This window comes from Echinops telfairi, unplaced genomic scaffold (assembly GCF_000313985.2).
Source record: "Echinops telfairi isolate 266 unplaced genomic scaffold, ASM31398v2 ScPeMD7_7423;HRSCAF=8461, whole genome shotgun sequence".
Taxonomy (NCBI): Eukaryota; Metazoa; Chordata; class Mammalia; order Afrosoricida; family Tenrecidae; genus Echinops; species Echinops telfairi.
In genome coordinates this window covers 1111025-1133631 of record NW_022111323.1, presented here as the reverse complement: position 1 = coordinate 1133631, position 22607 = coordinate 1111025, and the positions used below count along the sequence as shown (strand labels likewise).

At 37.4% G+C, this 22607-nt stretch overlaps 1 protein-coding gene across 5 annotated transcripts in view; it reads left to right on the top strand.

The window, feature by feature from the left end:
* The window catches only part of HEPH (hephaestin), a 150717-nt gene that overhangs the window by 11566 nt on the left and 116544 nt on the right, over positions 1 to 22607 (top strand). For 2 of the 5 annotated variants that reach the window (XM_004715438.1, XM_030887709.2), the window contains exons 6-11: positions 5805 to 5973; positions 7812 to 7948; positions 9029 to 9160; positions 16069 to 16280; positions 17531 to 17681; positions 19838 to 20050. In XM_004715438.1, the coding sequence (XP_004715495.1) occupies positions 5805 to 5973; positions 7812 to 7948; positions 9029 to 9160; positions 16069 to 16280; positions 17531 to 17681; positions 19838 to 20050 (1014 nt within the window). The remainder of the gene's footprint in view (positions 1 to 5804; positions 5974 to 7811; positions 7949 to 9028; positions 9161 to 16068; positions 16281 to 17530; positions 17682 to 19837; positions 20051 to 22607) is intronic. The other 3 variants (XM_030887710.2, XM_013007924.2, XM_030887708.2) reach the window with 2 other exon arrangements.

Sequence of the window (22607 nt, the reverse complement as noted above, 5' to 3'; positions counted from 1 at the left end):
ACACTCCCATGTCCCTCCGGGGCCATCGGTCCCTTTATTTTCTTCTCATATATATGTATTTTTTGTCCAATCTCTCTTATCTAGGTGGGTGTGCAGACATAACAATGTGTGAATAAAATTGTGATTGGCTTTGACATCTCTTATAAAAATCCATACATCAATTGTATCAAGCACATTTGTATATATGTTGCCATCATCATTTTCAAAACATTTTCTTTCTATTTGAGCCCTTGGTATCAGCACCTCTTTTTTCCCTCCCCCGGTGAATGATTGATAAATTATAAATTATTATTTTTATATCTTACACCGTCCGCTGTCTCCATTCCCCCACGTTTCTGTTGTTTGTCCACCTGGGAGAGGGGGGGTTATACGTTGATCCTTGTGATCCATTGCCCCTTTCTCCCCCTTCTCCCCCCATCTTCCCCCTACCCTCATGCACTTCTCCCATTACTGTTATGGGGCAGGGCGGGGGAGGCATTTGTCCTGCATTCCGTATGTCCAGAGCTCTTATCTGTACCAGTGTAAATGCTCCAGTCTAACTGGGTTTGTAAGGCAGAACTGGGATCATGATAATGGCAGCGGGGGAGGGGGGAGGAAGCATTAAAGAATTAGAGGAATGCTGTGTGTTTCATCAGTGCTATACTGCACCCTGGCTTACTCACCTTCCTTGTGACCCTTCTGTTAGAATATCGAGTGCCTCATATACATTTTAAAGTTGGACATTAACTAAGGAAGACCGAAGAAAATTACGTGTGAATTGTGCTGGCAAAGAATATTGAAAGTACCATATAACTATCAGGAAAACAAACAAAACTGTCTTGTAAGAAGTACATCCAGAATGCTCCATAGACTTGAGGATGATGATACTTCGTTTCACGTACTTTAGACATATTATCAGGAGAACCATTCCCTGGAAAAGGTTACCATGCTTGATGACATAGACAGGTAGTGAAAAAGAGGAAAACCCTTGATGAGAAGGATTGACACAGTAGCTGCAGCAATGGATTCAAGCACAGGACTGGGTGGTATTTGTTTCTTGTGCAAAGGGTTACTGTCAGATGGAACTGCCTCAATGGCACCTAGCAATAACCATTCTATTCCATTGATCTATATGTCTGTCCTTATACCAGTAACACATTGTTTTAATTGCTGTAGCTTTCTAGTAGGTTTTAAAATAAGAAAATATGAAATTGTTACTCTTTTTTAATCATGTTTTCCCTATTTGGGAAGTCTTACAATTCCATGTGAATTTGAGGATTGGCTTTTCCATTTCCGCCAAATGACTGCTGGAATTTTTATAGGAGTTATTTTCAATTTGTAAATTGCTTTGGGTAGTACTGGAATCTTAACAAGGACTTTCAATCCATAAATACAAAGTGCCTTTCCATTTATTTATGTTTTTAATTTCTTTCAGCAGCATCTTAATGCTCAATGTACAGGTCTTTCACATAGCTGTTTAAATTTATTCTTAGGTGTTTTATTCTTTTAGATGTTACTGTAAATATGGTTGTTTTCTTAAGTTTTGTTGCCAGATTGTTCATGGCTGTTGTAAAAGTACAACTTTCAAAATATGAGTTAGTTTTGTATCCTGCCTGGAGCCTTTGTGGTGTAGTAAAGTATTGGACTGTGATCACAAGGTCAGCAGTTCGAAACCACCAGATGTTCCTCAGTAGAACGACAGGCCTTTCTACTCCCATAAAAAGTTACAGTCTTAAAAGATCACAGGGGCAGTTTTACTCTGTCCTATGAGTTAGTATTGATTGGATAGAAGTAATTTTGGTTTGAGATTTTTTTGTACTTTGCTGAATTAGTTTTGCAACCTTAACTTTTTGGTGGGTTCTTTGGGATTTTCTACATATAAGATGATTTGAAAAATATAATTTTCTGATTTGGATACTCTTTTCATGTTTCTTTTTCTTTTTTTCAACAGTTTTACTGGCAAGTAGTTTACATATCATATAATTCAATAGTTTAGTCAATCAATCATATCAAGGAGAATTGTACAATCACCCGCACATCAGATTTTTAGAGCAGTCCCACCTCCCATGGTTCAATCACCTCTAAGATGAGTTAAGCAGTCACACTCCATTCTAGTGCTCCTTTCCCACGTTTGTCTTCACTATTTACTCCTGAGATTCCCTTTCCCTCCCTTTCATGTATCCCCCACTTCTGTATTCCCTATATCCCCCTTGTATCAGTTATTCTCATTAAGCATGTGTTTCACAGCTGGGAGACCCAACAGAAAACAGTAAAAAACAAAACTGCACTAAGGTGGTAAGGCTAAAATCGATACAATATACAGACAAAAAACAAAGAATATGTAAGAAGGAATAGATCCCCAGCAACATTAAAATAGCCAGGGGAGAAATTTCTGTCATGGAACCAGTAAGAGATACTTGCACCCAGAACAAATTCAGGTCCCATCTATAGGGTGTTCAACTGGCTAAGTACCAAGGTCGATCCAGCATAATCAAGATTACAATGGTCTCTACCTGTTAGTAAGACTGTTCGAGACTCTTGCCTGTAGCTAAAACACATCTGCCAGTGGTGTAGCCTTACTAGATACTCTGCACATGGGTTTAGGGCTCCCACCAACCTCCATAGCCCTCCACAAATTGGGTATTTATAATTTTTACTCTGCTTTTCCCCTCACCATATTCAAATCTTGTAATTGTCATCTCTGGACCACACAAGCTAGTGTGCTTCTTCCATGTGGACTTAGTTGGCCCCTCACTTAGATGGCTGCTTGTTTAAATACAAAACTTTAAGACCCCCAGACTCTATTCGGATTGATAGCCAGGTGCCATCTGCTTTCTTCACTGCACTTTGCTGTGGCACTCTTATCATATTTTGTGAAGGTGAGTATGGAGCAGGGCCAAAATGAAAGAACAGATTGATTTTAAGTTGGAGCTCGGATTTAGTGCGAGCACCAAACCCATTCCTAGATCTATGCCTTTCTTTCTTTCTCTCTTTCTTTCTTTCTTTCTTTCTTTCTTTCTTTCTCTTTCTTTCTCTCTTTCTCTCTTTCTCTCTTTCTTTCTTTTTCTTTCTCTCTCTCTCTCTCTCTCTTTCTTTCTTTCCTGTAACTTGGGAGCCCATACATGTCATATCACTCCACAATTCAATCATGTCAAACATAATTGCGCAATTCCTTTCTCTATTTTCTCTCATACTTATTTCTGCTCTGATCATTTTTATTTTCTTTCTTCTAGCTAATTTGAATATAGAGTTAACTTTTTTCTTCTTTTTTAAAGTGTAAAGTTAGATTATTGATTTGAGAAGTTTCTTCTTTCTTTTCTTCTTTCTTTGTGTATCTATAATTTCCCTTGGGGTCCTTTTTTTGCTGCAAAACATAGGTTTTGGTAATTTTTGCTTTCATTTTTTCCATCCCAATGTGTTTTATAATTTTCTTTGTGTTTGTCTTCTTTGACCCATTGGTTCTTTAATATTTTATTGTTTAATTTTCACATATTTCTGAAATTTACATTTTCCTTTGTATTATCTTCCAGTTTTACTACATTTTAATGAGAAAATTGGATGATTTTAATTTTTAAAAATTTATTGAGACTTGTTTTGTGACCTAACTTATGATCTATCCTAGTGAGAAGTCCATATGGATTGGAGAATAATATTTTTTTTTTTTGGTGGTGGTATAAAAGGTGAATTTTTAAGTTACAATTTTTTACATAGAATTCTAAGGAAATATCTAGAGCCATTTACAGTTTATTGAACAAGTAATACATAGAAGATTTAAAGGACAGTAGGGATCTCTCAGGAGACAATGGAATATTGTAAGTGAGTAATGGCATTCTAGCTAAGTCCCAACAGCAGTAAAGTTGCAGTTTGGTTCACAGATGGAAAATGGTTGAAGTAATAGCAGAGTGTATTGATGAGAATTTGAAATGAGGAGGAATTTATGGGACTATGGACTAGGATTATATAAGCAGTTAGAAAGCCTGAGTTGTGGTCCCAGCTCTACAATAAAGAACTCACTCTGTGACTTTGAGTTAATCTTTCCCTCTTTTTTAGGCCTCATTTGTTACTCTATAAAGTAAAGGAGTTCACTCACAAAGTTATTGACATCCCTTTCAGACATTGTTTTCTGGAAATATTTTATGTATGGCAAGTTAGGAGGGTATCAGGGAGTGGCATATTAGTATATAAAACTGTTGAGTCAATGGTGAGTTATAGCCTGGAGGATAAGGAAGCTCATGTAGTAAGCTTGACACTTAGGGGGGCAGTTACCCATCTTCCATCATCCAGCGTCTTCTCTTGGTCCCCGAAATTCCTAGGTAAGAAAGTAAAAGTGTAGATAGAGATTGGAGATGCAGCATGATAATGGAACAAATATGGACATTAGAACCAGGAAGATCTGGATTCGAATCCTGGTACCACTCTTTGTCTACTACCTTTGGTAAATTATATTATTTCTATGTGCTTCTGTTTCTTCATCTGAGGATAGAGAAAATGATGTCTAATTCATAGAATTTTAATGATTCTTCAGGGAGAGAATGTGATGTTCAACCCAAAAGACTGGGCAGGTGATGAGATTAAGACAGTGGATCTAATAGAAGAAAGTGAGCTCTCATGATTTACAGTTAAAAGATAAAAGCTTAAGTCTGTACTATAGCATTGACTAGTTGTATGATGTTGGACAAGTTATTTAACTGCTCTGGTCCTTAGTTTTGTTTTTCCATCTTAAAAAAAAGAACTTTAAAAGCTTGTTTCATATAGTGGTTATAGAAAAGCACCTGATATAGGTTGACAAGGAATCCATAACTCAACAGAAATTAATATCATTTTCTCATTCTTTTTCATAGTTCAGATTTCTAATTTCCAATGTACTGGCATTCCATTATTTTTTGGAGCTGCCTTTAACAGAGGACTTACAGATCTTTTTAGATTCATGAGTCCTACTAACTTTAATAAGTGGATGTGTTAGTCCAGGTAGACTAAAGAAACAAATCCAGAGAGAGTCATATATGAATAAGAAAGAGCTTTATATAAAAGAGAAATTGTATGTTGAGAAAACATCCAAGCCCAGTCCAGATCAAGTCCATAAGTCTGATACTAGCCAATATGTCTGATACCAGTCCATAAATTCCTCTTTAGACACACACAGTACATGCAATGCTGCTGGATGTAGGAAGATCACAGGCCAGTGGGTAAAAGGTCTTACAGATCCATCCAGTGGAAACGGAAGCTTCTCAATGCTGGCATGGGTCTCCGTGGGTCTCCTCCAGCTCTCTGAGTGTCTCAACAGCAGAAAGGGAAGGCCGAGAGAATGAGTCTGGCCTCCAGTGAACTATTTATCTCCAAATGAGGTCATCAAGCTGCGACCTAATTAGCAGGCTAGACTCCACCCCTTCAACTCAAGTCGGCAGGAGATTATGTAATTGTCACAGTGGTTTTTAATAGTCTACCCAGTGACAAAAGAAGAATTTAGCTCAGATTTAGTAAGTGATTTGTTACAGTCTTACACATAATGGTAAAACTTGGTCTTGGATGAAGGCCTAACTTCATGATGTGATAGTGCTACAAAGCCAACCTCTTGCAGAGACAGGAAGAAAGATCCAATAAATGAGTCCATGCTGGTTTCAAAAAATAGAGGTACTTGAATTCTAGCTTAGACTCCTTCTAACCTTTGCAGGCCCTTGAGAAAAAAGAGAATGTGACCCATGTTTAGGCAGGAGAAAGTCTAGTATAGGGCAATCGGTAGAAAAATTCAAAGGGAGAAGGTGAGTACTCTGAGTACAAATACTGTAGGTTGGAATAAAGACACGATACTGTTTTTTCCCCTCTAGATGGCATGCAGGCACTCTACAAAGTCAAGTCTTGCTCTGAGGCCCCTCCCGTGTACCAGCTCACAGGAAAAGTCCGACAGTACTTCATTGAGGCCCATGAAATCCAATGGGACTATGGCCCAATGGGGTATGATGGGAGTACTGGAAAGAGTTTAAGGGAGCCAGGCAGGTAAGAGGTCTTTTCTCCCTTTTCCTGGGTGTAGTGCCCCACATCTGCTCTCTCCCTCTCAGAAATTATCCTTCCACTTAGGAGTTATAAATAACTATCTACTAGGATTACATTGCAGAAGACTTGGCAGCATAGTGGTTATGTATTGGGCTGTGATTCACCTGGTCGGCTATTTGAAACCATCAGTAACCCCATGAGAGAAAGACTGGGTTTTTGTGTTAGTCCGGGTTAACTAGAGAAACAAATCCAGTGACACTCATATGTGTGTAAGACAGAACTTTATATCAAAGAGTAATTGTACATTAAGAAAATACCCAGCCCAGTCCCGATCAAGTCCATAAGTCCGATATTACCCCATATGTTGATACTAGTCCATAAGTTCCTCTATAGACTCACACAGCCATTCAAAGATGTTGAATGCAGGAAGATCACAGGCAAGTGTGTGAAAAGTCTTGTGGATCCAGTGGCAGTGGAAGCATCTCAGCACTGGTTTGGGTCTCCACATGGCTCCTCCATCTCCAGGGTTCTAGCTCCACGTGTCTCATCAGCAGGATAATGAAGCAGAGAGTGCATGTGGGTCTGGCTTCCAGTGAGCTATTTCTCTCCATAGAGCCTCCAAATGAGGTCATCAATCTGTGACCTGATTGACAGGCTAAACACCACTCCTTCACTCTTAATAGTCTCAAGATGATCACAGTTTTCTACTCCCATAAAACGTGAGTCTCAGAAACCTACAGCAGATTGTTATGAGTCCACATTGACTCAATGGCCATTAGGATTACATGACAGTTCTTAGCCAACTCATTGGAGGCTCTTGGAAGGCTTATTCTTGGGAAGTTGTTGGTAGTAAAGATTTTGTAGGGTTTGCCATATCACCAGAAAAGAATTCTAGCAGAATTTTGAGTTGGTTCTGCTAGACTTTCAGGAAATGTTCAGAAAAGAAGGCCCAAGTGGGACCAGATCCTCGATCAGTTTTTTTCTTAAACTCTAATCTGTCCTATTATTATTACTATCTTTATTCTTTCCTTCCTCATTCATAGTCTATAGTTTGCATATGAAACATATAGAACATTCAGAGAAATGTGGGGAAAAGGAAAACAACCTAATTTGTGGCTACTCATTGCCATTTTTTTGGAGCAGGAAGATTTTCTCCATGTTATCTTGTTTCATTCATGATCCAGATGTGTGCAACATGGAGCAGGAGGTTAATGCCCTGTTTAGTTGAAAGTTCACAGAATATCATTGATAAAGAAGTCTTTCCTAAAAGAAACAGTATATGACTTGGAAAGGGCATGAGAAAGATTCTAGGGCACTCATACATATTTCTCCAATTTGAAACAAAAGAGTGAGTCTATGGTAACTTAGGAAAGTGTGGGCCTGGACATCCGTATGGTTTCTAGAATCTCCTACTGAGCTTACCAACTTAGTGGGCTTTCAATTTGGAGTGAATATTATTCTTGATTAAGAGGAGTCAGCATATAGTTGACTAAGGACACATCTCTGGTATGTACATAACTCCACAGGACACAATTAATTCCAGTGAATGGAACTTAGATGCAAATAGATTTCAACTTACTATAAAGAAAAACCCCAATAATAAAAACTACTCGACAATAGAAGAGATACCCTCTTCTAAAAATGAGTTGACTGACCTTGAAAGGGCTCAAGTGGGAGCAGCATGTCATTTGTGCATCTAGAGGAAATTTCTTAACTGAGTATGAATTAATCTGGGTGATCTTTGAGATTCTTCATAACTATGAAGACCTTGATGGAACCAAGAGTGACGGATGTAGTTTTGAAACCCAAAATCATCTGACATTTGTCTCTTTGTGTGCCAGTGAGTCAGCTAAGTTCTTCCAGAAGAGTTCCAGTCGAATTGGGGGTACTTATTGGAAAGTCCGTTATGAAGCCTTCCAAGATGAGACATTCCAGGAGAAGGTGAAGCTGGAGGAAGAAAAGCACCTGGGAATCTTGGGTAAAGAGTTTCTAACTTATGAAATTCATAGACTGGAAACAAAGCAGGCAGAGTGGGTTGCATTTGGGCTGCCTACAGCAAGGGCAGCAGTTCAAACCCACTAGTTGCTCCACAGGAAAAAGATGAGGTTTTTCACTCCAGTAAAGATTTATAGCCTCAGAAACCCACAGGGGAAGTTCTACCCTGTCCTCCTATAGGATCACTGTAAGTCAGAATCAAATTGATGGAAGTGTGAATGAGAACCAAAGAAGTGGGGAACACCTGGAGACAGGGTGAGGCACCCTGCCTCATCCTATACCATCTTCACAATCCTTCCTCTATTTGAATCCATTGTAGCAGCCAATGTATCAACCCACATAATTAAGAAGCTTCCTCTTTTTTGCTGACCTTCTACTTTACCAAGCACAGTGTGCTTCAACAGGGACTAGTCTCTCCTGATAACATGTCCAAAATATGAGAGACAAAGCCTCATCATCCTTTCTTCTAAACTTCTAAAGAGAATTCTGACTGTACTTTTTCCAGGATAGACATTAAAATTACACCCAAAAAGATCCATTAAGACACTTCTCCTCTGTCATATAGGGTTGCTATGAGTAGTAATTGACTTGATGACATCTAACAACAATAACCACATTAGGAAACTCGCTGTTAGAACTATTATAATAAAATGTAGGTAAATGTGATTACATCTGACAGTGAGGTATGGGGAAATCCTTTTCTTTAAATGCTGGTTCTGCTACTAATCAGCCTTGTAAACTTGGGCAGGTCATTTCAATCTCTCTGATCTACAACTTCCTCAGCTTGAAATAAATAAATAACCTGCAACCTGTATACCTTAGCGTTATGTTCAATTATTGAAAAAAGATAATGAATCTAAAATGCTTTTTATAACAATTAAGTAGAATTTTTCACACCGCAGCTAGCAATATCATTGGAAGACATTGTTTTTATTATTGGAAAGACATGAACTGTCTTTATGTTTTACCTTTAGTTCCTCTTTGTCTCCCCTTAGTATTCTTCTGTTTTCTGTTCTTTTCATCCCTATTCTTATTCTCATTGCCTCTCCTTCTCATTTTCCAGGGCCGGTCATCCGGGCTGAGGTGGGTGACAACATCGAGGTAGTCTTCTACAATCGTGCCTCTCAGCCATTCAGCATTCAACCCCATGGGGTCTTTTATGAGAAAGACTACGAGGGCACTGTGTATAATGATGGTGAGCAAGCAGTTTTCAACAAATGTGGGCTGCAGGTCATAGCAGCTAGCTCTGGAAAGCAAATAAATGAGGAAGGGGGAAGTTAGATGGAGGCAAAATTCATTATAATGGGTGGACATTTTTGAATGAATGAATGGTAGTATAACAAGGCAGAAGGATAAATTTTAATATTATATATATTTTAATTTAAAATGTATATTATGAAATTTTGGAAAACAAAATTATGAAAGAAATAAATATTCATTGATAAATCTCCATGTACATTTTGAAATAACTTTATTCTGTACAAAGAAAATGCATATATTCATAGATTTTAGATCATAATGGTTTATGCAAATTTGTGTCCTGCTATTTGCACTGGGAAAGAAGTGGTGGTTCAGTGATAAAATTCTCACCTTCCATCCAGGTGACCCAGGTTTAATTCCTGACCAATGCATCTCATGTGCAGCAACCGATCATCTATCAATGCAGACTTTCATGTTGCTATGATGCTGAGGAGGATTCAGCAGATCTTTTAGACTAAAACAGATTAGGAGGAAATACCTAGTGACTCACATTAGAAAATCAACCAATAAAAATCCTATGGATCGTAATGGATTAATCTTATTATGCATGAGGTCACCATTAGTTGAGATCAGACTTGAGTTCACCGTTATATTGTGACTATTTCCTATGTTGTTATGGATTTGCCATAATTTATTTACCCTATCCTCTATTGTTTGGTCATATAGGGTTGTTTCAATATTTTCTTCTATTCTACTTTTACTTTAAATTTTAATTGACACATAACTCACATATAATGCAATAGTTTAATATAGTAAAATTAATTGTGCAATCACCACCACACTTAATTTTAGGACACTTTCTTCTTTCTTATACTCATTATTATTAGCTCCCCATGTCCCTTCAATCTCCCCTACCATAGCCTAAAGAAATTATTAATCCAGTTACTATCTCTCTAGTTTTATTTATCTTGGAGTTCATATAAAGAAAAATACACACAAAAAAGGCAAATAAAACAAAACACAAAAATCCAATTGAAGAGAAAGCAGAAAATGATAAAAACTGTAACAAATTTAAAATTAATTAAAAGGAGAACAAATGATAAGATGCTAAATTTTAACCTAACTACATCTGCATTAGTCCACTTCTCAATGCACTCTGTCTTATAGCAAAGCTATTGACATCCTTGGTCAATGATCAGAGGGGATTCACTGGAGGTTTAATCCATGTGGAGATCCTACAAGTTGATTTTGGGATTTCACTGTAATCCATAGCCCTACGAAAATGGGGTGCTCAGAATTTAAGCTCTAATAACATTCCCACGACTATTGGATTTTATGATTTTCAATTCTTGATCCACACATGCTAATGTGCTTCTTCCATGTGGACTTAGTTGACACCTCACTTAGATTTCTGTGTGTTTTAAGATGAGCCTTTAAGACTTTTTTGATAGCCTAGCACCACCTGATGTATTAACCACACTTTTCTTCAGCACCCATGTTTTCAGTAATCATGAGGGCAAGTAACAAGTAGGGTCATATCATAAGATCTAATTGTTCTTAGATTAAGGCTACATTAAGTGCTACCTCAAATCCATTCATATGCATGTATATATTATATAAATGATATGATATTTATATATCTCCATGGCCTACTTTAGAGACACCATTGTCATTTTATTGGGGAACATTATAAACCATCCCGTGTGGCATGTGGTAATTCTATTGATAGCATCATGAATTTAGTCAATGATATAGAATTTTATGTTCTTTTAATTTTCTTGGTTTTTAAAAAAAGTTTTTATCGTGACTTATGAGGGGGGGTGCATTTCAAATAATCAACTTTGCATTCATTAAATTAAACTGCTTATTAAGCCCTCAATAGCCTATTGTGCCCCCACTTGGACTTCTCTTCTCCATCTTGTGAAATACTATCTTCGCCCTCTCCAAAGTTAACACTTTCTACTTTCCAGACTATTGCTTCATCTTCTCTCCTTTGCTCTCCCCACAAACCATTAAATATCAAAGTCTATTTCTGTTAGTATGAAAATCTTTGCTTTGATTTTTCCTTTCTAACAGTGGTCTCATACAACATTTATTCTTTTGTGATTGAAAATTTTCACTCAACATATTGTTCTCCAGGTCCATCTATAATTTTCTATGCTGTTCCAGTCTTGTTGAATATTATCTGCTTTGTTGCAATGCCTGGCTGCATATATAAATTTTGGTTTGTAATCTGGATGATTATTTTGGGAGATAAATTTATAAGTGGATTTATTAATTCCTGGATTTTTTTGTGAGTAATATTGATATATCCTAAGTAAAAATACTATAGAATACTAAATATACCAAATAATGAAAATATAAAGAATAAATTTATAAGCAAATCTGGAATAAAAGTACATTCTACAAGACCTCTCACCTGACCTCTTCAAGAATTCATTTTATGCAAAAAAATAAACTAAAGAAATGTATCAACTATATTCAAAGTGATTCTTGGTTCTTCTAGTAGTCTACAGTATATTTAATATTCTTTGCCAATACCATGATTCAAATTTGTACTTCTTTATTTATTCTTGAGCTTCCGCATGCATATGTGGTGAATGAAAATAGCTTTGGTCAGATGCACTTTAGTCCTCAAAGTGATATCATTGTTCTTCAACATTGTAAAAGGTCTTTGCAGTAGATTTGTCCAATGAAATACATCTTTGAATTTCTTGACTGCTGATTCCATGGCTGCTGATTGTAGATCTAAGTACAATAAAATTGTTAACAACTCCAGTCTTTCTCCATTTATCATGATATTGCTTGTTGATCCAGATGTGAGAAATTTGTTTTCTTTATGTTAAAGTATTATCCATACTGAAGGCTGAAGGTTATCTTTGATCTTCACCAGCAAGTACTTCTACTCTTCTTCACTTTCAGCAAGCAAGCTCTTGTCGCTGCATATTGTAGTTTGTTAATAAGTCATTTGACTACATCTGTGAAAAGAAATTGAGAATTTCGAAATCATCATTCAATGAAAAACCAGGAGCTTACTGTGAACCAGATCTTAAATTTCTCATATACAGGTTCAAGTTGAAGCTGAATAAAATTAAAACAAAACTATGAAAGGTGAAGTAGAAGAACTGAACATAAAATGCCAACAAGTGGCTTGAGAAAACAAAGAATTATAATTAAATGTGTAAAGACCTCAAGTTAATCTAAGGGAAGAACATGTTCAGCATTTCTCAGGTTGAAATAGTGGAAGAAAAAAAATCAAGCATCTGTGGCAATATTGAAGGATTCTCTGAGTAAAATATTGAACAATGCAGGAAGCATCCAAAGAAGATAGAAGGGAATACAGGGGATCACTATGCCCCAAATAATCAGTTGGCATTCAAACATTTCAGGAAGGACAGCAAGTGGAATAAGGGGTTTTTTTGTGTGTGCGGGAGAAGGTACAGTGCTGTGGGGGTTGGTGGTAAAAGGGAGACTATGACAAGGACTCCAGGAAGCAAAATAATGTTTGGAAACTGTGTTAGCAATTGTACAATACTGCTTGATGTGATTGAACTATGGAATAATATGCTATATACATTAAATCCCAATTATTAATATATTAAATTGAATATAAAAATAAAAACATAGCATATATCGTTGCACAGCTCATTTAATCAAAAAGTGACAGTATCCTAGTAAATATTTTGTGTATATGGCTTCTTCTCCTTCTCTTTCTCCTTATCATTCTCTTTCTCCTTCTTTTCTTTTTTGTTTCCAACCTACTCTCCCTCCTTTCTTTCCTGTCCCTTTCATCTCCATCTCCCCATCTAGCCCTAGCCTCACTATAGCCTTCAAAGACTTATCCTTTGGTGTGAAAACCATTTATTTTTTCTTTATACTAATGTTGTCATAAAATATTTATCTTTATGTGATTGACTAACTTGGCTAAGCATACTGTCCTCCAACTTTGTTACTATCATGAAGTATTTGACAGACTCCTTAATTTTTTGTATGTGTCAGAAAGTTAACTTTATTCTAAAAGCAATGGGGACTCCATTCAAGTTTTTAAAATCACTTTTTTTTCTCTTCAAGACTTTTTGTGCATTATATAAAACTGAAAATCAAAGAGCAAAAAGCAAAGAACACAAAAGACATCCAGGATCATTTTGATGATTTGATACAGTTTGACATGTCTTTTAACATGGATTTCAACAAGTGTGCATACAATTTTATGTGGTTAAGGTCATGCAGTATGGATTTGTGCATTTTTGCCCCACACATTATGAATATTTATCAATTCAAAGTCCCAAAGCCATGAATATTTTGACAAGCAAGGATGTAATATGCTGACTCAATCAGGGGAAAAAAAGCAAAAATCCCCTGGGGAGGAATAAAAAAAATTCATAAAAGGCAAAAAGTGTTAAGAGGCCTCTAGATAAGGACATAGGCAGAGTTAAAATAAAAATATTCCTTTGAGTGTACATACCATAATTTATGTATCCATTCCTCCACAGACTGGATAGTTGGTTGTTTCCATTTTTTTGCTATTATAGAAATTACTACAATAAAGATGGCTGTGCATAAAAATTATTTTAATGAGGAATAAATCCGAGCTACTCTAAACTCACTAGTTTAAAGAAGTCTCCAGGAATTGACAGAATACCAATTGTTATGTTTAAACAAACATGTACTTGGAAACTCTCACTTGGCTATGCTAAAAAAATGTGGAAGACAGCTACCTGACCAACCAAATGGAAGAATTCAATATTTGTACCCATTCCAAAGAAAGGTGACCCAACAAAATGAAGTTATTGAATAATATCATTAATACAAATGCATGGTAAATTTTGCTGAAGATAATTCCCATATGGTTGCAGCAGTGTATCTATAGGACAACGCCAGAAGTCCAAGCCAGATTCTAAAGAGGACATGTAGCAATGGATATCATTACTGATATCAGATTTACCTTAGCTAAAAACAGAAAATATTGGAAAGTTTTTTACCTTTGCTATGCAAAAGTATTCAACTGTGTGGATCATAGAAAAACTAAACTATGGATAACACAGTGAATAATGAGAATTCCAGAACACTTAATTCTGCTCATGTTAAACCTCTACATTAGAGTAAGGGGTAGTCCTTCTAAAAGAGTGAGGAGATACAAAGTAGTTTAAAATCCAGGTTCTTCCTGCAACTTCTGACTCTCCTTCCTCGGTTATTTCAGGTAATTGTTTGCTAATTGTATCTTGAATGGATTGTTAGCTTTAAGGTCACTGGGACAGTTATTTTACTTTTTGTCAACGTTACAGTATTACAAATACAATGGAAACAACACTGTTTTGGTTTGCATTTTTTTGATTACTTTAGGGTGAACATTCTTTCCAATATTTATTTTACATCTTTATTTTCTGTTTTTGTTTGCATGAATCTTTTTAGGTTTTTAATATATGTACACACAGACACACACATATATATAATGTGCACACACATTTTGTCAGTAGTTTTCTAAAAGGGCTATTCCCATTTGACTTTATTATTGAATTAAAGGGGTAGGTACCATTTGAAATATCTCTCAGCAGCATTAATTATTATAATTTAGAAAATATTTGCTAATTTGGTAGGCAAAGTTATTTTACTATTTTCATTTTATCTCATTGATTATTCATAAGATTATAAATTAGAAACACATTGTACTCTATAAATCTGAACAAGAGCTCTTTAAAATTATGAAAGGAAGTATGTTACTTTGAGTTTGAATGTGTGCATGGCTCAAGTCACAGTATTTTCAATCACCTTATATACATGTGAAAGTTGAAAATTAAATAAAGTAGATCAAATAGGAATTGATACATTTGAATCATGGTACTGGCAAAATATAGAAACTACCATGGATTGCCAAATGACCACACAAATCTGTATTGGAAAGAGTGCAGTCAGAATGCTCCTTAGAAGCAACGATGCTGAGACTTTGTATAAAAAGAGACCAGTCTTTGGAATAGGACACCATGCTTGGTAAAGTAGAGAGGCTGCATTAAAAAGGAAAGATTCTTGAGAAAATAGAGTGGCTACAGCAATGGGCTCAAAGATAGCAACAATTATGAGGATGGTGTTGTACGTAGGGTCTCTATGAGGCTGAATTGACTCAAAGGCATCTAACAACATATATTATCTGTAATTTGACTATGTCCTGTACCCGTTTGAATAATTACACCTCTAATGTTTTGTTTTGTTCTTCATATACATACACAGAGGAAACACTGATCAACCATCAACGTTATTTAAACATACTATTATGACAGATAGTATCTCTAAACACTAGAGAATTTTAAACAAGTTAGAATGTGAAGGTAATCACATGAGTGAAGGGGAAGACAACATGCAATAAGAGGGAGGTCACCAAAAAAATGAGAGTGCCAGGGAAAGACACTGGGAGGAATTTAAGAGTTAAAGTCCACAGGGGTAAATAGTAATGAAATACAATAATCTATGGTAGATACATGGATAAACACAAGGGCTGGAAGGGTATGGGAGAAGATTGGGACTATACTCATATAGGTTCAACAGAAGTAACATGTACATATAACTTTGCTTTAAATATATCCGTGAATGTGGAGAAGGTTAAATTAATAAAAGAATAGATATATGTTTTCAAATGATAGCCCAAATACATTTTGAAGTCCTTTTTATACCTGCGGTCCTATGATTATGAAAAACTGAAATATTAGAACGTTTAAATTGTCGTACTTCATATAACAAATGGTGGCAGAATTGGAAACCAAACTCTGGTCTCTTGACTTCTATCCCATGGTTCTTCCCAATATTCCACCCCTCCAAATACAAAATAAATTTGCAGTTTTACCCCGTTGTTTGTAACTAAAGGTTTCACTTTGATCATTGTGAATAATGGATTCCTTGATTCATCAACAGGTTCATTTCACCATGGTTTGGTGGCTAAGCCCTTTGAAAAAGTAACATACCACTGGACAGTACCACCCCATGCTGGCCCCAGTGCTCAGGATGCTGCTTGTCTGTCTTGGATGTACTTCTCTGCTGCAGATCCCATAAGAGACACACATTCTGGCCTTGTGGGTCCCCTGCTGGTGTGCAAGCCTGGTGCATTGACTGCAGATGGCAAACAGGTATTGACAAGGCTTCTTCCTGGGAAGTTTGCTGGGAGGAGCCTCTGTGTGTGCTAAATTTTGAGGTGAGATGATAGGGGGAAGAAAAACAAGCCATTGAATTACAAATTAATTTTTTGGGACTTCATACTACCTTGCATCCTATTCCTGCACAAAACATACATGTGTTCTATCTTATATTCCTTTCCACTTTAGCTCCTCCCATCACCTCCTGTTTGTTTACTTGTTTTCCCCACTCCTCACATCAGTGACTCCTAACCATTGCTCTTAATTCATATGTCCACCTTAATAAGTTCACCTTAAAATTTCTTTTATCCTTTCATATTTAGCTCATTATTTCTATTTGTGTAATTCTGGGCAAGTTACTTAAACTTTTTTTCAGTTTCCTCATCTGTTATAAAGAATTAATGATGGATAAGGTACTTCAGATTTTTGTGTTAACTCATCAAAATAATCTATTGGGCTTCTAACTGCAAGGTCAGCATTTCAAAACCAACCAATCTGCTACAGAAAGATGTGGCTTTCTACTCCTGTATATCGTTAGTCTCGGTGGGGGGTGGCGGGGGGAGGGCAGAATTAACTGTCTCAGAAATCCACAGGGGCTATTGGGTCATTGTGAGTCATAACTGACTCAATGGAAATAAATTTGAGTTTGGATTATATAAAGTGCTTAGCTCAGTGTCTGGGGCATAATATTCATTCAATAAATGTCAGCTGTAATAGCAATAATAATAATTACTTTTAATTTCAGTTCCTCTTAAAATCATGCCATGCTCTTCTAGCCACCTTTCCCCATTCCTCTCTCCAGGATATTCTAAATTCTCTCTATGCTTCCTCTTCTTAATCCTCATCCTGTACTACTTCCCTGATCTCTTTTTTACTTTCTTCCCCTCCAGTATTAGAGTCCCTCATTGTTGTTGTTGTTGTTGTTAGGTTCCTTCGAGTCAGTTCTGACGCTTAGCAACCCTCTGTACAACAGACCAAAACACTGCCTGATCCTGTGTCATCCTCACAATTGTTCTTATGTTTGAGCCCATTGATGCTCCATTTTCCCTTTATTATGACTTTCTAAACCCACTTGCAATTTGAGATTAACTGAAGAGCAACAATTGCAGCTCTGGAAAAGAAGTATGGGCTTGGCTTTGAGTTTGGAAAAGAAAATTGGGTACCCTTGGTATGCAGCTTGACAGTCCACAACTGTTTTAATTATTGTCAGTCTGTTCTCTGACCTCCCTCCATTGGGCCTGCAGAAAGGGGTGGATAAGGAATTCTTTCTACTCTTCACTGTGTTGGATGAGAACAAGAGCTGGTACAACAATACCAATCAAGCAGCCGCTATGTTGGATTCCCGACTGCTTTCAGAGGATGTCAAGGGATTCCAAGACTCCAATCGGATGCATGGTATGGTGGGGAATACCTTTTATTTGGGTTACCAATAGGGATTCCAAACAAAATATGTGTTTAATGCTAGCTTTAACCATGACTCATTCATGGAAATACTGATCCCATTAGTCAACTCTGCATAAGTGTGATGTAGTATTCAGTTTAAAGTACCAGAATCTTTAGGTTGCACCATTTTGTGGTCTGTCCTGTGTTGCACACAGGGAGATGGAGCACTTGAAGAAGGAATCCACTGGAGAGTGAGAGAAATAAGCTGGGCTGATACCTATACATTTATCTTCCTCTTTCTGTTTCCTACTCCCGCATGCCATATTACAAAAAAATTGGCTTTTATTTTTGTCATGGGCATATCTTGTACATTTTAAAACAAAACAGTGCAATGCTATATACTCATCTTGAAATGCCCTTCTTTATATCTTTGTCCTTTACCTGTTGTGACTCTGTGCAGTCTCAAAGCTCATCTCCTCCATATCTTATTACTCAAGTCCATAGTGATGACACATTCCTCTGAACTACTATTGCATTTTTATCAGAGTATTTAAATAGCAAGTCCATACTCAATTCAATATTACAGTTATTTTTACATGGCTTTTTACAACTGCTATGGGTTTTTACTTCTACTGGAGTAAAGTTTCCTTTAAAAAAGGCTACAGTGTATTTATATTTGTATCTTGTCTATTACACCATCTAATGCACAGTAAATATTGAATTAGTATAGGTAATCAGGACACTGTGGCCAGAGACAGTAGAATATTCCCACAGGCAGCACAGGGTGACAAATTAAATATAATTCCAATTATTTTGGGGACATTGACCAAGTTGTCAGCTCTAAGCAGTCCTCTGTGTAGTTTTGGTTGTGGGGAGACCTGGAGGAGGGCAAAAATGAGTCCATTGTCTTTTGGCTATCTCTTGTTCCTATAACCAATCAATTCTATCCGCTGGAAAAATTATGATAGTTATTTGCCAAGTTCATTTCAGTTAGAATGTATTCAGTACCCAATTGGTACTGGAAACACCCATGCAGTCATAGATATACAAAATAATAATAATAATGTGTTTCCTGCTAGGTCAATACAATGCAGGAGATAAATTTGTAAGTAAATAATTGTAGTCTGTGTGGCAAATGCTGTTGTAGAATATGGTCGTGACAAAAATTAATGGGAAACAGATAAAACTGTTTCACAGGGACAGTGACCTTTGAGCTGACAAATGATGACTGAACAGTAGACTACCATATAAAGAGACCATAAAGAAGGATTGTTTCAAGGAGGAAGAAATAGCATGTAAGAATTCAACAGATGTTTTCCAAGTTCCTATCATATTTAAAGCCCTGGAGATACAGAGACAAACACAGTTCAGGTGAGGGAAATGGGGACAAACCAGGAAGGAGGCTGATGCAGGAGTTGAGGCCATGGAGGATGATGGCAAAAACCAGATTGTTTAGGTGAAGAGGAAGAAACAGATTGAGAGCTGAGGATGGAACACTGAAGAACTCAATACTCAAGAAGGATATGGTAAATGAAAACAAAATGGAGAAGAAATGATCAGAGACGCTAAAAGAGAACCAGAAGAGTGTAGTTCCACAGAAACCCAAGGAAAAGAGTTTGAAGGAAGATAAAATAGATGTTAGGGGTGAGGGAGTGTTGTGGGAGTGGAGAGTAGTTCAGTGTTGCCAAGATGTGACCCATGGTGGCAGAGTGGTAGATGATTTTAGAAAGTTCAGTTGGATCCTAATGCTAAAGAGCCTTGATAAGGAGTCAGGAATTTGTTTTGTAGATAATAAGAAACATTTGGAAGGTTTCAAAAAATAAATGTTAACTGATTTATTGTTGGCTTTTTAAAGCTTAACCCTAAGCAGTGTGGAAGATGCTGTAGGGGAATGAGACTAGAGCAGGCATTCATATTGGAGCAGAGTGGAGTGACAGTTGAGCTGTAGAGAGTTGAGATAGATCTGGATGAGTGGACTGGTCATAAAGGATACATCTGGGGAGAAAAATATCTGCTAGTTCTTTATAAGTGGTTTAGAAAACAAGAAAGAAGTGCTGAGGAAGACTTCATAGTTTCAAGTTGTAGGAAATCATGTTACAGAACTGTCATGTTGCTAGCTAGTGCTTGAATCTAACCTGCCAATTCTATTTTATTTTCTTGTTTTCCAGCTATTAATGGGTTTCTATTCTCTAACCTGCCCAGACTGGACATGTGCAAGGGTGACATGGTGAACTGGCACCTGCTTGGACTGGGTACAGAGACTGACATGCATGGGGTCATGTTCCAGGGCAACACTGTACAGCTTCAGGGAATGAGGAAGGGTGCTGCCATGCTCTTTCCTCATACCTTTCTCATGGCCATCATGCAACCTGACAATACTGGTAAGTACCTTAGCAGCTGATCCTGAGTTCAGAGACTTAGTTGGAGTTGAAGTGTGAAAACTTTGTGAAGAGATATGTTTAGCATCCTAGAAAACTTTTTAAAATCAGTCTTCTTCCCGCTCAATGAACTTTTTCTGTTCTGGTGATGCTCTTCTCAGCCCCTTGGCCAAACAGGTTATATAGAAACAGTCCTCGAATTGAAAGGGAGATTGAAAAGTACCTATAAGTATGTCTATATATATATATAGTGAACTGGGTGAAGATTTACAAAACAGATCATTTGTTTTACATTCAATAGTTCATATGCATTTGCTTCATCTCAATTAGTAGCAATCCTCTCAATGTACCATCACATAACCCACTTACTCTCTGTGTTTTCTGTTTGTATTCCTCCTTCTTTGCTGACCCTTCTGAACTTTGGACTTGGGTAAATACTGCCCTTTTGATCTCAAAGGATTATTATTCTAAGATGTTCATACCTCACTAATGTTGCTGTTCCCCTTAAAAATCTATTATTTGGCTGAAAATTGAGGGATGGGGATAAGTTCAGTTCCAGACCTGAAAGGGATTCTACTAGTTATCTTACCATTAAGCCTGGCCTCTTTTATGATTTTGAATTGTATTTCTCATTTTTCTCCCACTCTGTCCAGGACCATCTACTGTGAGCCTTTTAGAAGAGTTGCTAGCGGTAGCCAGGCACCATCTAGTTCTTCTGGTCTTGGGGTCATGGAGTGATGTATTGTTCCAAAGGACTAAATGTCTTCTCTCTCCAATTTTCATCTCTCTTTTTTCCTCCATACATGGACAGACCAATAGTTGAACCTTATATGGCCACTCACGAGCTTTTAAGACCTCAGTCACTACTCAACAAAATAAGGTGTAGTCATTATATTGGTAGACCATGTTAAGCTACTATGAGTTGGAACCAACTCAATGGCACCTAAGAGCAAAAACAATTTGTTATGCCAATTGACTTTGGTGTCCCCTGAGCCTTTGATTCTGAGGTCCTAACTCCAGTGGCTTAATTTTAAGGTTATGTATAAGAAGTTTTCATTACTCCACATCTTGTATGCTCCATAATATTCATAAATATATCTGCTGGAAAGGTAAATACCATGTACAAATATCCTCTGTCAAACACACATACACACACACATACACACACACACATTGTGGGATTTTTGGGCCAGGATGTGGCACCCCATCAGACTCGTCTGGAAAATACTCTTAAACGTCAAAAAACAGACCTTGAACTATAAACAGGCCTTTTTTTTCTGTTTTTTGTTTTGTTTTGTTTTTTCTTTTTTAAAATTTTGTATATCAGTACTTTTTTGTTTGTTAGCTTGTCAGTGTTGCTGCCATCGTTGCCATGTTCTTATGTGCCACTTTGTTTGGTGCTGTCAAAGCCATCCGCAATTTTATGCACATATTATTATCTCTGCAGGTCCACCTAGATAAGATAGGCTGGACAAACAATGTGAGAAGAAAATAACGGGACCAACGGACCCGGAGGGACATGAGAGTGTGGGAGGCAGGGGAAGGGAGGAGGTGTTGGCCAACCCTGGGACAAGGGAATAACAAGTGGTTCAAAACCAGTGGCAGGGAGGGGATGGGAGGACTGGTAGGGAGTGACCAAGGGCAAGGTAACTGAGAGGAATTAGTGAAACCAGAATGAAGGCTGAACATGGTAGTGGGACAGGAGGAAAACAAGGAAATAGAGGAAAGGAGTAGGAGGCAAAGGTCATACATAGAGGCCTAAATACAGACATGTACATATGTAAATATATTTATGATTATGTGAGAAATAGATCTATGTACATATATTTATAGGTTTAGTAGTAGGGTGGCAGGTGGACATTGGGCTTCCTCATGCGCATTCCCTTAATACAAGAGCACCTTGCTCAGCTAAACGGTCATTCCATGATACCCACCTTCCCGACATGATCGCTGAAGACAAACATGTGCATAAGCAAACGTTGTGAAGAAAGCGGATAGTGCCTGGCTATCAAAAGATATAGCATATGGGGTCTTGAAGGCTTGAAGGCAAACAAGCGGCCATCTAGCTCAGAAGCAACAAAGACCACAGAGAAGAAGCACAGAAGCCTGTGTGATCATGAGGTGTTGAAGGGATCAGGTAACAGACACCAAAGAATAAAAACAATCTTTGTGTGATCACCTTCTCCACATAAATGTTGAAGATGAATGTGTGCATAAGTAAGTGTCATGAAGGTGATGGTGTCCAGCTAATCGAGAGATATAGTGTCTGGGGTCTCAAAGGCTTGAAAGTAAACAAGCGGCTATCTAGCCCAGAAGCAACAAAGCCCACATGGAAGCAGCACACAAACATGTGTGATCATGAAGGGCCGAGGGGACCAGGTTTCAAGCACCAAAGGCGGGAGAAAAAAAATCATATCATCATGAATGAGGGGAGCGCGTGATGGGGACCCAATGCCCATCTGTGGACATCTGGACATCCCTTGCAGAGGGGTAGTGGGGAGGAGATGAGTCACACAGTGTTCAGTGTAGCCATAATGAAACTCACAACCTTCCTCTAGTT